The following is a 15402-nucleotide window of genomic DNA, read 5'->3' as shown; positions in this document are numbered from 1 at the left end:
GCAGCATTTCTACAYGTGAGCTATCAGCGTTTCGTTGAATTAATTCAGCCTTTTACGCTGTGCTGTAGGCTACGTTTGCTTAATTTGGTTTCGCTGATTTATTTATTCTCGCATCGATAWTAATGGACTGAAAGTTGCGGATAAACAATAACAACCTGCCGTGATTTCTTRTTTRTATAAATGATAGAGGATACGATGACACTGTTGTCTCTTTTGGGTCGGATCATGCGTTATTTTCTGCTCAGACCAGAGACCTTGTTCCTCCTATGCATAAGCCTGGCTCTGTGGAGTTACTTCTTCCACACTGACGAGGTGAAGACCATCGTSAAGTCCAGCCGGGATGCTGTCAAAATGGTCAAGGGGAAAGTGGCGGAGATTATGCAGAATGAAAAATTCGGGGGTCTAGATGTTCTGGACGCAGAGTTCTCCAAAACCTGGGAGTTCAAGAGTAACAATGTGGCGGTGTACTCCATCCAAGGCCGGAGAGATCACATGGAAGACCGCTTCGAGGTCCTCACTGACATCGTGAACAGGAGTCACCCGTCTATATTTGGGATTTTCGATGGCCATGGGGGAGAGGTAAGATAAATGGTCTGTTATCATTCATTTGTTGAGCGACCATACTTTTTTGGGTTGGTCAACACGTGCACATGCACTTGCTATGCATCAAATCATATTAATCCCTCTCCACAGGGACATGTGGAAGGCACTTTAGCATTTTACTTTGTGAAGTTGTGCCAAAAATAAGAGACAGTCATTCATGGTCTTACAAGTTTAAAAGACTTATAGACATAACACGATTGTGTGGTATGCTGCAGATAAAGTCTCTAAACCGATTATAGCAGGCTTGGGGGATAATAGGATTAAACTCATTCATATGTGTAGGTTGATTGAAGATGGATGTGACAAGCTAGCTGATCATTTCCAACCCCAGTGAGAGATGCTTTCTGATATTGGTCAAATTCTGGTCTGAAAGTCACCCGATGCCCATGCACCTGTCACCCTCTCCATGTTCTGGTCATKCACTAGTCACAGACAAAGCCCTGGCAGCTGTAGCTCTTTCACTCCATGACAAGCATTCAGTGGCACAGATCGAACAGCTTGTCTGACAGAAATACACTTCCTACTCTGATCAACCAGATGTCCCTGTAGAGGGGCAAAGCGTCCATCCATCAGGCACTGTGTGTGTGTGAGAGAGGTGGGGCGGGTAGGCAGTCAGTCAATGTAATTATACTCCCTGCACGAGAGAGAAAGTGGGATCCTGGTCTTGTTCCACCTCAACCTGACCAGAAGAGAATGTGTGTGTTTTGTTAATGTGATGTTGGGGGGTGGCCGGAGGTTATTTCCATAGTTGGCAGGGTAACAACACTGATTGGTCATGATGGCCAGGTCTGCCTGAACAGCGACCTTGTCTCCGTGGGCTGCAGCTGTGGCCACGCGGGCCTGACAGCCCAGTATTGACTAACGCCATGGAGCTACGTGAAGAAACTCGATGCGAACCCTGCTCACACTGCCTCTCTCCCAGACCCAGTCTACAGGCTGCCAGTGTTTTTATAAGGAGCTCTACTGTTCAGTCCTGATCTAGTATGTCTAATACAGAAGTTGAATATCTGGCTTGATCCAGGCTGAAAGATAACATTCTAAAAATAGGCCGCGATGAAGGATAGCCATTCTTTTCCAGGGTAGAACTGTGGGTTCCAGTGCAGCAGCTCCCTGCCTCCCTTTGACCAAAACGGGTCATTTGTCTGGTTTTCCCTGCAGAATGTTTGAGTTTGCTCCTTAATTTCTCCTTCCCTGGATTCCTTATAGAGGATGGTAATCTAGGCTATAAAAGCCTTCCTCAGCTCTGTGTGGGAGAGGGTGTTCACTTCAGATTTGCTCATGTAGGCGAGGGGATTTTTTTTGTTGGTGTGTTTTATTCCTACACGCTTTATTGAAGTGTGAAACTGATTTCAGACACCAGCTTTTCAAACGGCGCTTCTGCTACAGTATGTGATTGTTTTATGTATTCCTGTCCCAGGGGCGGTGCGTAAGCAGTGCGATGCAGTGTAGCCAAGGGCTGGAGGAGGAATCGATTTAGCCCCAGAATGATACATCGCCTCTCAGAGAAGAATAGCAAGCTGGAAACACAAACTAAATGCTATACCTTGTAAGGTGTTAAGAATGAATGTGGTGATTCATGGCGTCGTTGTCTGTAAAATATCCATTCCAGGCTGTTTGTTCTGACTCCATGTAAACAACCTGACTAACGTTCCTCTCTTGTTGATATTTTGTAGGGAGAGATGCTCTCTCTACATGGGTGATATTCTGGCTGAAGAGTCTGTCTGAATAGACCTACTATTAGCTCCACACAATAATGTCCACAATAGAATACAAGTGACATTTAGAACTCCCGTCTTAACTCTCCTAACATGTTATCTTTTCTCTGAATGGCTTAATGGAGAAAGGGAGTTCTGATAATGAAGTCATCTTTTTCCTTTTGTGCTGATGTTTCGTCCCCCCCCCCCMCCCCCCCCCCCCCCCCCCCCCCCCCCCCCTCGCTCTGCTGCCTTCAAGTGCAGTTTAGAGGAGAGTGGTGTGGCTGCGTGTGCGTAGGCAGTTTCTGTACAGGAGAAGATGGGGAGAAGTATTGTGTTAAGAGGGATGAGAGGAAAGGCTGACCTTTTTAGTGGGGCTCCTCTTTTTTCCCTCACTTGTTCCCTTTCTTGCTTACCTTGGCCCTCACCGGAGTTCACCTTCCCTTCACACTAACAATAAAGGCCTCTGTTAGTCGAAAGGGCACCATTTGCATTTTAATCCTGGGGTGGGACAGAGTGTGTGCAAGAGAAAAAGAGACGTGGTGTGTGAGTCGAGTGCATGCGTGAGAGATTCTTGCGGAGGGAAGCCCATTGCTTGCAGTTTTCTGAACCTTTTGAATATTATAGTTGACCTGCTTTCGTCCTCCTCTCTCCCTCTTCTCTCTTTCATCCACTCAGGTTGTCAGTGTGATTACAGCTCAGTGTAACTGCAGTCTGATTACTGGAGCACTCTGAGGTGCTTTCAATTGAACTCCTTTCATTCCCATCTCCATACTGCCATTTTCCCTCATTTCATCTATACTGTAGCTCTGGTACAGAATGGCTCCAGTGTGTGTGTCTCTGCATCAGGCTCACGGTTCCCTCCCCGTGAGAATAAACCCTCTTCAGCTGTTATGGAGTGTTGGTGGGCTCAGTTGGCTGGTCTGCATCTTACTGTATGGAAATGTATGATTGTGGACAGCTTTGACTGCGGCGGCGTTTGCATGTCTGTCAGGCTCCAGGTGTGTGTGTGGTTTGTAGTCTGGTTTAGATATTCAGCAGCCTGGGTCCCTCTTGAGCCCACTCACACTGGAGATGAAAGAGGCGGCATGACTAATTGCAGTGTCGGCATTCTAGAGGATTGCTTAGTGTGTTTACCTGTGTGTGTGCGTGTGTTCCCTCATGTTTTTGTGTGTAAAATGCAACTCTAAAGTAATGGATTTCCAGAGGACATTAGAGGAAGTAAACAACCAGCAGCGATGGCATGTTAAGCAGTGGAATTTCATGATATCTGGGCTTCACACACCTGTTCCAGACAATGTAATTTCCTGCCAAATGTCCCCCACAAGCCTCAGGCCTCTGAAGTAAAAAATAAATGTATTCCTCCAGGAGCCATAAAATAATGGAATCGATGAGAATAATAATAAAAAAACAAATAAACCATTCACTCTGGCAGACCAAAAAAAAATGGTGCTCCTCTCATGCTTGTTCCACTCTGAATCACTTCATTCTGGAGGCAGATTCCTGGACCCACTTTTATTGCTTTTGGTCAAAGCAGATGCTCAACATTTTTCAGCCCTGCCTTGATGTTGTGGAAAGACCAGTGACCTAGGAAAGGTAACGTTGTGTAGGAAAACCCCCGGGAAGAGATGGTCTGGGAGCTTTTCTACAGTTTTCTGACCTTTTTTAGTCATTCTGCACCAGCTGGGCATGAAAAAGTTGGTCTTCAAGCCTAGATTGGGTGTAGAGTTAAGACCAGAATGGTGCAACTGACCCCAGAAGACTCTCACGCTATGTTTGAGGAGCGGAACCCGACGAGTGAAACACTTACACAGAATCCAAGTGTCACAATTCCCCCATTTGCCATCTGAAGTCTTTTCCGCCACGGGTAGTTGTATTTCTTGCAGTAGTAAACTCACATTAAGTATAATGATTCTGTTTTTCCCACCAACATTCTTTTCCATTAAGCAAGTGCTTGTCTCCTAGCCCCTCTAGTCTTGAAATTCTCTAGCTTCGATTGGTTTGTGTGTGTGGTGCACAAGGAGCCCCCAAAAAGGCCCCAGCAGAGCTCCCAGCATGACGTCCCTCTGAGCCGTTCAATAATTCAACATTCCCTCTGCCAGCCAGGCACTTCTTCCGCTACAAGTCCACTATCTAAAAATACGCCATTCCACTGCCATACCCCACCCTTCCTGGCCTAGAGAAGCTGGACTACTGGGTGTGGATRGGGGTTCAAATAAGGTTCTCCAGATTTCTAAAAGTTGAGACCACAGCATCTCTTATGCTGGTTGTTGTCTCTCTGTGGTGCTGTGCATGAGGCTGGCTGGATGAGCTGAGGGAGATGTAGAATACCTCTCCACATCATACACACTACTCCTGTAGTCCTCCCCATGGCCTCTGATGAGGTTCTATAGAGGCCAGGGGGTATATTCTGTGTTGCCAGGTCTCTGCTTTTTACCTCTTTGGATGGTGGGCTGGAAGCCCCACATCTATTTGTCCTCCTCTCCCTGTGGGGTTTTGGAAGGAAAGGGGAGGTGTTGTGCTCTGTTTACCCTGTTCTTTCTCTCTGTGTGACTAGGTTATGAATGAATGAACAGGGCTAAATGACCATGTCTCTAGGGGTTATGGTGACTCTAGTCTTGGCTCCTACTGAGTAGACTGACGTCAGCTGCCTTAACAAACAGAAAAAGTTGTGTGTGTGTTTTAGGCAGTGGAAATGGATGTCTCTGATTGGTGCTGTTTTGGCAGTGGGGAGAGCAGGCAGAGGAATGTTGACACCGAGGAAGGAGAGGGTCACTTACAACTGCTGTGTGTGTGTGAGATGCAATGCTCACTGGTCTACGTGTCTTTCCCAGCTGTCATTTCTACTTGACTCCTCTTTGGGTGAGCTGGTGACCAGAGGGTTGGCACTGATGGGGCAGGTGTGTTCTTTTTGGGGGGCTGTGTGTGTAGTTCACTCTGTACGCTATGGTTTGTGTGTGAGAGTACGTGGGTCTGTGTGTAAGCTATAACACAGGAGACTGTCTGCAGGGCCATGTGTGTTGGCTGGTCAGACAGGAGGAATGCAGCACACGTGTGGCTGACGTGAGCAGATGGTTTCTATCTACTACAGCATGGACCTGAACTCTCCTTAGCACAGACACCGGGCTTCTCAAAGATATGATTACTCAATATTCTTTTCTAATCTGTCATATGAGTGTGTAAACTCCTAGTGGGAGGAGTAGTTGTATTCAGTTTAAGGTTAAGGAAAGGGTGGGTGTGGCCCATACTGGTAGACCTGTTGGCACTCTGCCATGCACTTCTGAATACGGCCCTCTGAGACTTATGAGCCGTACTGAGACTTTTTCATTCATCTTTTTTGTTGTTGTGTGTGTGTGTGTGTGTGTGTGTGTGTGAGAAATGGTTTGTGGTGTATGTGACCACTAGTGCACTGAGGCCTGAGCTGAAAAACTCCCTCTTAGTTAGACCAGACTAGGAGTTTAGAGAATAACCATGATGAAGTTATGGCTCAGCTAAATTGGCTTGGATCCTCAGACATGCTTCTGAATCCATGCCCACTGATTCTTCCATAGGCAAGCAAGCATTACTGTTCAGCTTGACTGACTGATTATTTTACTCTCTCTATGTCACCTTACATGATCGTCTGCCAGAGAGGAACTCCTTATATTACAACCTAATGTCTTTTTTTCTTGGAATTTCCCTGGATATTTCCTATGTGGAGACCGGAAAGCTAGGTGGAGTGTGGAGCTGAGGGTGATGGATTATGAGTGATGGGCTGGGGTTCAGGGCCGAGYTGCTAAATTGATTAGTGAAGTAGGGGATGGCGTATAGTGACGGGGGCTAATGGTAATGGCTAAAGGCCCAGGGAAATCTGCTTTCCTCCTTGTGACTGTCTCTCTAAACCCATGGCTGAAGGGAGGAGAGAAGACTGCAGGGCAGATGAGAACTACACTAATCCCAGAGAGATTGGGAAATAGGTTCTAAACATTACTCCCCCCCCCGGTCTATATCTGTCTCTCAGTGGAGGCTGGTGCGAGGAGCTATAGGAGGACGGGCTCATTGTAATGGCTGGAATGGATTCAGTGGAACGGTATCAAACATATGGATACCACATGTTTGACTCTGTTCCATTTCAGCCATTATTCCAGTCATTACAATGAGCCCATCCTCCTATAGCTCCTCCCACCAGCCTCCACTGGTCTCTGTCTCTCTCCTCTTCATCTTTCTGACTATCTCTGTTGGCTCCGCTCTTCCTCTGTTCTCTACATCTCTCCTACAGGGAAGGCCGGTGGTTATAGGAGGCTGTACTGTGGCTCAGCTGTATGAGCTTTGCCAGCGGCAGAGCTGTCAGCAAGGTTTTAGAGCTGCTCTTAGCAGGCGTACACCATCCACAGGAGGGGAGGGGCAAGGGAGCGGGTGAAGGATGGACAGGAATGAGGAGAAGGGGTAATGGAGGACAAAATGTGATTGATTGGAAAGTGGCTATACGTTTACAGCTGCTCTTAGCAGCCTCCCACCTTTCACAGGAGGAGAGGAGAAAAGGGGATGAGTAGAAGAGAAATTAAGATGGAGGGGATAAGGGAGTGGAGAGAATCCAGCTTTAAACAGTTTTTAGTGGACTTACAACTGCTGCAGGAGGGTAGAGATGGAAGAGCGGAAAGAAGTGAGAGAGGCAGGAAGATTATGTAAGATAAGAAAGAGGTGAGGGGATAGAGAGGGAGGGACTGAGCTCTGTCTATTCATATATCTGGATGAGAAGATGCGTGGCTGCAGGTGTATCCTGTCTGCAGGGTGTATGTATATGCTGTGTGTAGCATGCAGAAAGCTGCGTTAGCAGCATCAAAGCAGATGTACGGAGTGAGTGTCAGCGGAACATGCAGCCTGTCAGGTGCTCGTCTAGTCTTTGATCTTCTGCTTGAGTGTGAAGGAGAACATTCCTACATCATAAAGGCTTAGCAGCCCAGGGACACGGACTAGGCTACATGTGGGGGGGGGCTCACGTCTGAGGCGTGGCAGCGAGAATTTTCTGTGTGTTTGTCTTTTAGTGAGAGAGGTGTGTGTGTGTTTGTCTTTTAGTGAGAGAGGTGTGTGAGAAGTGGTACTGACACTTTTTACTTTGATCATGAGTCATTTCAACTGTCGGGCAGATGGACGAGTGCTCAGCTCTCTAGTCTGAGTCCATATGAAAATGGCATTCTCTCTCCTGCTCTTTATTTTCTTTGTCTTTATATTCTCTCCTTCCTGTTCCTGTCTATTTTGACTTTTTGCTCTACACTCCTTCTCCGTACCCCACACTATCTTCTGTTCCACGTCTCCCTCCCTCCAAAAATCTAACTTTCGTTCACCTTGAATTTCTCTGAGACCAATGCCAGGGTAAGTGCAAGCTGAGCCTCCTGCCTGCCTGTGCTGTGTGACAGGAAGTAAACAGGGTGAAGAACACAGGTCTCTTCCTGTACTCTGACACCCAACATAGGCCTGTTATCTGCCTCGTTCTGCTTAGAAGTTGCAACTTCTGGGACAATAAATCAGACCTTTTTTTATATCAGCATCGTCCCACTACAATTCGTCTCTCCTCACTGATTGGCTGCMTGGCCTATAGGTGTGTGTAATAGGCACTGTAGTTGTTCATCTCTGAGGCTTGGCGTATTACATCTACATCCATGTTCTGTTCTGCTCTCCACAGGGGAGGAGAGTAAATGAATGTTTGTTTGCTCATTCGTTTTCTTATAGCTTTTTGTGTCGTAGCACATCTGCATACCGGGGCTGAAGTGTTTGTTTTCTAACCCCTGTAGTGAAAGAAGAGAGGAGTGTCTCTGTCTATCTGCAGTCACCTTATCTCCCTGCAGTCTGTCTAATTTATTTATCACTGCTCTGCAATATTAAAGAGTCTGCTGCCTACAACCCTGAGGGGAGTCTGTCTACACACACGTATGCTGCCTGTCTGCTGCCCTTATCTTCTCCTGAAAACACGCTTGCATATGGGCATCACAGAAACGCACACATTTATGCATGGATTTTCAGTTGGTGTATATTATCTTCACCGAGAACTCGTTTCCTTCTTCACTTGCTGTATTATCTGTGGATGAGCGTTTCCACATCTGCGGTGTGCAGATGAGTGTGTGTGTGTGTGGCGGCAATGCCAGGACTTTGCTGGTGGCTGTAATTGCTGTGCGTCCATGCCTCAGTGAAGCTAGCCTGGGAGTCCTGACTCATCTCTACTGGCAACGCTGCCTGGGCTGTCGGCCCGCTGCCTGGACAGACACGCACCCTGCTGTTGCCTGCTTACTGCTATACTTAGAAAGAGCAAGCTTTCCTCTGGTTCTGGGTTAAAACTGGGAACCTTGAACAGGCCAAACTGGTGTCTAACCGGATCAGGCACCTGCTGTGGAAACAGGGCTTCAGATGGCAGTCAGCCTGCCCTGTACTACTGGGCCCTGGGTGATTACTTCACTAGAGCCTAACTGGGCCAACCGTTAGCAATGGGAGTGTTCCTCTTGGACAATCAATAGAATTGCTTGCCTGTCGTTTGAAAGCGAAGGGTGGGCGATGAGCAGTTTCACTAATATTTAATAGTAAATAAAATGGCCATTTGATTGGACGTTGATGTGATTTGTAGGTTAGTGCTGCTCAGTAATATTTGGACTGTGCCTACCTCAGGCTTTGTTAAGGCTACCGCTTGGAGGCTTCTGAAAAAGACTTATGGTATGGATTTGAGCCAAAATGGAGTCTCTGTTGGATTGGATCTGTGGAGGACACTGGGTTGCACTGTTGGCGTTTGGCTGTGCTCTCTTTTCTGACTATATCCAATGTGGAGATACACACACACACACACACACACTGTTCTTATAGATGTGTTGTGGTCCCTCTTGCCCATGCATCACAAACACCCACTTTCTATAAGATGTTTATCCTTTTTCACTAGCACTATCAATACAGACACATTCACTCATTCTGTCTTGCATCTCTCATGCCCATACCTCATTCACACCTACGGTTAGGGCTGTTGGTGACTGTATTACCGCCACACCAGTGGTCATGAGTCATGAAGGCAGTCAAATTCCACGTGACCATTAGTCACGGTAGTTGGGCTTCTCCAAGCTCTGATGCTGCTGCTGGTCATTAGTAGTCTACCAAACTTGCTAACTGCCTGGTACTCAGTCCCTCTAATCACTTTGACATCAACGCAAATGTAATTGTAAATCTACTCAAACACTTCATGAGCCCATATTGTGTAACATTTCTATAGGTCATGTAATTGTGTGAGAAAACAGAGTGATGGCCTCTTAAAAAGAGGATCCCATCAGCTTTCTATAGGCTAGGCCTACTATATTTATTTATCAACTTTACTAATATTAAGCAAATATTAAGCACATTGCTTATCTTTACAACAGGAGTATAGCCTAACTGGCTGGCATGAAAATGAACCACAGGAAAAGCCTCCTCCATTTGCTATTTAAGTGCAGACATGACATGTGTTTTTCCTGTTTTGAGACAGGTGCATGATAATGGTCCATTCTAAATCCAAAACAAATTTCACACATTTTTTAGTGTGTGTGTGTGTATATATAAAGACAAGATTAAATCCAAGATTAAATAGGCTAATATATTTTCACCCATAAGACTATCACTTGTGAATGATGCCCAGCTTTAGGCAAGAAACAAATACTTTTGTGTGACTTTTTTTGCATCATAGTCGCACACCTCATGTAACCTAGCCCATAGACCTATATGTTTTGATAAGGTTTGTGTCACAACTAAAGTGGCCAAATAACTTCATAAAATGAAGCACATTAATCCGCTTTACAGCGGGTATAGAGCCTAACTGGCATACAATACTGTATGCAGCGTGTGAGTTTGGAGAGATTTTCACCATTAAAAATGCACCTTTTTATAATAAAAGCATTACACGCATAATCGCATTTGTGGTTACTTTTGAGAATGGTGTTTTTCCATGAATGGGAAATTTGCGCTTAAAGCCTACTGCCATGTGCGCATTGCTGTGCTTATTATGTGAAGAAATAGCCTAGTAGTTTATCAACATTTTAAGCAAAATGTTCTGACCAGCATTTAGGGAGAAGGGCTGCAAAAGGCATGGGTTTTCTACGGTGCATTATCACCACAAAGGGGATGCCRCCGGGAAATTCAAAGCATTATCAAGTGTCTCTCAAATTGTGAATGAGAGACTGACAAAGTGTGTACAGCCTGCTCAAAAACAAAGGCTCATGCCTTTCAAGCGACTTTTTTGAAATCATCATTAGTCGCACCATGCAGCCTTACAATGTATTAAAAATCTAAACATATAGCCCACCGTTTTGTAGAACAACCAAAGTTACATTAATAACTCTAAATTAAGCTTATAGTAGTACAGTCCCCTAACAGGCGGATGGAGGCCTGTGGATGAATATTGATTTGCATGGGGCCTTGCATCTGAATGTTTATCAGCTGATGGTTGAGCTCTGTGTAGCGTGACGCTCACCTGGGCTGCTGCATTGATCGCTGTGTTTTTCCTGCTTATTGATGAATAGGGAATACAGTGCAGTGATCAATATCAGAAGGACCCAGTCTGATCGTAAGCGGGCCAGGTCAGGGGTTAACAGCCACAGTGGGTTGATGAGAGGAAACGGGTTAACATTGTGTCGTATAGGAGTAGCAGCAGCACTGTACGTCTCTGAGGAAGTACTTGTTGTCTTCTGTCAGCGCTCCGTGAGAGGTGAGAGGAGCCCGTTTCTAATTAATGTGATAAATGCTGCATCCATCTCCAGAGAGCGGGAGGGGTTGGGKAGGGGGGGAGGAAGACGGACTAGTAATATTGGTATGAAGAGAGGCGGAAGAAAGGTTATTTTGAGGGAAGATGTGACTTTGTTTTTAGGGTGGGTGGGGTAAGGTATTATTGAAATGAAAAGCCATCAATTTACTCATGTGCATCCCAGGAAAACAAATCACCACGGAAACCAGGCTTGCCTCAGTGTGAGACCCATCTGCACTACAGGATGATGCTTACTCTCTTTCTCCCTCACACTCTCTCTTTAACTGTACCCCTCTTTCTGGAATCAGGAGTGAATAAGCAGGAAAACCAGAGAATGTACTGAAAGTTCCTGGATTTTTCCAACCCTATGTGTGACAAGTCCTACCTGTTCTCTAATAACCAGTCTTAGCTGTACCCAAATACAGTGTTGAATGTGATCTGAGATACCATCAGGATGTGGTGCTGGTGTCTGGAGCGGGCCAGCTGATTGGAGATGAGAGCCTATGAATGGACGGTTGGTGGAACAACACTGACTTTAGACCAGCGTCTAGGGACCACTTCATCCTACTCAGATCTCTGGGAATGCTTCCACATCCGACAGGAAGAGAAGCAGAGGAGTAAAGACTCAGGAACAGTGAAGCAGTGTGTTTGACTCAGAAGGCAAACAACTCCTTCCTTTCCTCCTCTCTCCCTCCTGGTACAGGCCCTGCTTTCATTAGCCTGATGGCAGGTGTAAACTCGGCTTTCTTCTCTCAAACTACACAGCTGACAACACAAGAGGTTGGTGGCACCTTATTTGGGGAGGACAGGTACGTGGTAATGTGTGGAGAGAAATTGGTGGAAAGGTATCAACAACATCAAACGCATGGTTGCCATTCCATTTGTGCCGTTCCAGCCATTATGAGCCATCCTCCCCTTAGCAGCCTCCACAKGCTGACAACTGAGGGAATTATTTCATGGTTAAATCTTTTATCCTTTACAGTCCAAATCACTCTTCTAATATCGCTCTGTTGTGATTTTGGGGGCTCACTTTCTCTTTCAGGTGTCCTCCAGTTGGCTTCTCAAAGGAGAGCGAGAGAGAAAAACAGGCCTGCATTATTAGTGATGCATATTATCCTTTTGTCAGGGGCTGGAGAGGGAACGAGATGGAGAGAGACAAACAGACCGAGAGGAAGAGTGAGATGGTGTCGCAGTGTGGACATGCAGTGAAGTGGAGAAATGTGCAAATTGATATTTCTGATCAAAAGAGCTGTGGGATTGTCTGTGTGCATCTGGGTGATTGCGTTGGATTCTGTGTGTGTCTGAGAGCTGTGTCTTTATGAGCATGTGTGTGTGCGGTACGGGCTTTTGCTGTGTGATGAGGCAAGAAAAGCATAGTGGTAGAAGGGAGATGATGAGTTCAGAGCAGCGGGGGTCCTTAGCTCCTCCAGGAGAGGACTTAACCCGTCCCCTGCCACCCCTACCGCAGGTAAACCCTTCCCCAGCCTGGATGCAGTGACTCTCAGAGTAGAAACTAAGATATGTGGTCCCCCATTAGACAGACACACACCAGAGCTCAGGAGCTCCAGCCAGTCTACGAAGTGGAGCAACTGAGGTGAATGAGGCTTGGTCTATGTTTTGTGACTCTCTCTCTCACACACACACACACACACACACACACACACACACACACACACACACACACACAACAAGATACAGTACCAGTCAAAAGTTTGGACACACCTACTCATGCCAGGATTTTTCTTTTCTTTTGACTATTTTCTACATTGTAGAATAATAGTGAAGATGTCAAAATCTGATTACTACATGGAATCATGTAGTAATCAAAGTGTTAAACAAATAMAAATATATTTGAGATTCTTCAAAGTAGTCACTCTTTGCCTTGACAGCTTTGCACACTCTTGGCATTCTCTCAACCAGCTTAATGAGTTAGTCACCTGGAATGCATTTCAATTAACAGGCGTGCCTTATTAAGTTCATTTGTGAAATGTATTTCCTTAATGTGTTAACGCCAATCAGTTGTGTTGTGATAAGGTAGGGTGGTATACAGAAGATAGCCCTATTTGGTAAAAGACCAAGTCCATATTATGTCAAGAACCGCTCAAATAAGCAAAGTGAAACGACAGTCCATCATTACTTTAACACATGAAGGTCAGTCAATCTGGAAAATTTCAAGGACTTTGTATGTTTCTTCAAGTGCAGTCGCAAAAACCATCAAGTGCTATGATGAAACTGGCTCTCATGAGGACCGCCACAGGAAAGGAAGACCCAAAGTTACCTCTGCTGCARAGGATAAGTTCATTAAAGTTACCAGCCTCAGAAATTGCAGCCCAAATAAATGCTTCACAGAGTTCAAGTAACAGACACCACTAAACATCAACTGTTCAGAGGAGACTGAGTCAATCAGGCCTTCATGGTCAAATTGCTACAAAGAAACCACTACTAAAGGACACCAATAAGAAGAGACTTGCTTGGGCCAAGAAACATGAACAATGGACATTAGACTGGTGAAAATCTGTCCTTTTGGTCTGAGTCCAAATTTGAGATTTTTGGTTCTGTCACGATAATTTTTTTATCCCAATAATTGAACTCAACTATCACTACAGCTTTGACCAATTCCCAGAAGTTTGTAAGACCCTGGTTAATGAAGAATTAGACAAAGCCTCCAGTCTGCAATAGATCAATTCTTTTTTCAGAGAGTACTCTGAAGTAAAAAATGAGAACACAGCCATTTTATAATTCACACAGACACGCATCAGTAGAAACTCCACCTCCCTTTAGGTGGCTGTATTTTTCCACAATACTAACACAATTTCTCATCTTCTACAAGCATTTCCTAACAGTTACTCCCCCTACCWAAGTTAGGGAGGCCTCTTTCCTGTTATTTTGTTTGAGTTATCACAAGTCGACAGTTCAGTTGGCCTTGAATGTCTCAACTCTACCCAGCTCATATTGCGAAATAGKTACAYAATGGTCTAGTCACACACATTATGGAATTATTACTCTAACACATTTCATACAATTATATGATTTCAGGGTGGAATCCTTTAGTCATTACTTTAAACATATAAATTCCTTTATCAATCCACCCTTTGACTAAATATTACATACTGATACTTCAACCTTTATTGGCATTATAAATGTCACACAAAATCAAACAAACTCAAACAAAACCAATACATGTATTTACATCATATACTCATCAACGACTGTTCTAGGCCTATTTCCAATTATAACTCGTCTGTTTAGGATTTTCATTATAATCTTCATTAAAGAAACAGTCTTTCTAAACATTAAAGATAGTCTCATCCAACATGGGCTCCTCTGGGTTGAAGGGATCCGAATCATCTACTAGGCTTGGAGGCATATATCTGTCATCCCACTGGTTGGCGCTGGGAATCGGTCCGTATCTCACCATCTGCTGYGTCATCGACCTCTCCAGTCCTGGTGATTTGACCTCTCACACACGGAATCAAACAGCAACCACACAACATCAACACACTCATACAGGTGAATGCGGCCCACAACACAGTGATTTATAAAAAAAAWCMATTTTCCAAACATACTATCGAACCACCCAGTCAGTGAGGTATCCACCCCAACTTGCTTCCCTTTCCCTAACTGACATGCACGGGTGAGTGCTACTATCTCCGCTTGCTGTGCTGAATAGTTCCTTGGTAAGGACTCTGCTTCTAAAACCTATTTTTCTTTAACTACAGCATATCCTGTGGCATTTGTGCCGTCAGGGTTCTTCCTAGATGAGCCATCTACAAACACAGTCAGTTCCCCATCGGATAAGACAACTGCCGTGTCTTTGTGAGACGCATAGTAGGTGAACGGATGATCTCCGCATGTGTTGTTCCCACTGTGAAGCTTGGAGGAGGAGGTGTGGGGGTGTGGGTATGCTTTGCTGGTGACACTGTCAGTGATTTATTTAGAATTCAAGGCACACTTAACCAGCATGGCTACCACAGCATTCTACAGCGATTATGCCATCCCATCTGGTTTGCGCTTAGTGGGACTATCGTTTGTTTTTCAACGAGACAATGACCCAACACACCTCCAGGCTGTATAAGGGCTATTTGACCAAGAAGGAGTGTGATGGAGGGCTGCATAAGATGACCTGGCCTTCCCAATCACCCGACCTCAACCCAATTCAGATGGTTTGGGATGAGTTGGAATGAATGAAGGAAAAGCAGCCAACAAGTGCTCAGCATATGTGGGAACTCCTTCAAGACTGTTGGAAAAGCATTCCAGGTGAAGCTGGTTGAGAGACTGCCAAGAGTGTGCATAGCTGTCAAGGGTGGCTACTTTGAAGAATCTGAAATATAAAATACATTTTATATCCGTTTTAACACACTTTTTTTGTTTACTACATGA

General features: G+C 45.2%; 1 protein-coding gene across 1 annotated transcript in view; it reads left to right on the top strand.

The window, feature by feature from the left end:
* Positions 1 to 180: 180 nt before the first annotated feature.
* The window catches only part of LOC111982765 (protein phosphatase 1L-like), a 41768-nt gene continuing 26546 nt past the window's right edge, over positions 181 to 15402 (top strand). The window contains exon 1 of the mRNA XM_024014353.2: positions 181 to 579. Coding sequence (XP_023870121.1) covers positions 181 to 579 — 399 coding nt within the window. The remainder of the gene's footprint in view (positions 580 to 15402) is intronic.

This window comes from Salvelinus sp. IW2-2015, linkage group LG22 (assembly GCF_002910315.2).
Source record: "Salvelinus sp. IW2-2015 linkage group LG22, ASM291031v2, whole genome shotgun sequence".
Lineage (NCBI taxonomy): Eukaryota > Metazoa > Chordata > Actinopteri > Salmoniformes > Salmonidae > Salvelinus > Salvelinus sp. IW2-2015.
The sequence above is the reverse complement of the archived record's forward strand: the minus strand, read 5'-3'. Positions and strand labels throughout refer to the sequence as shown.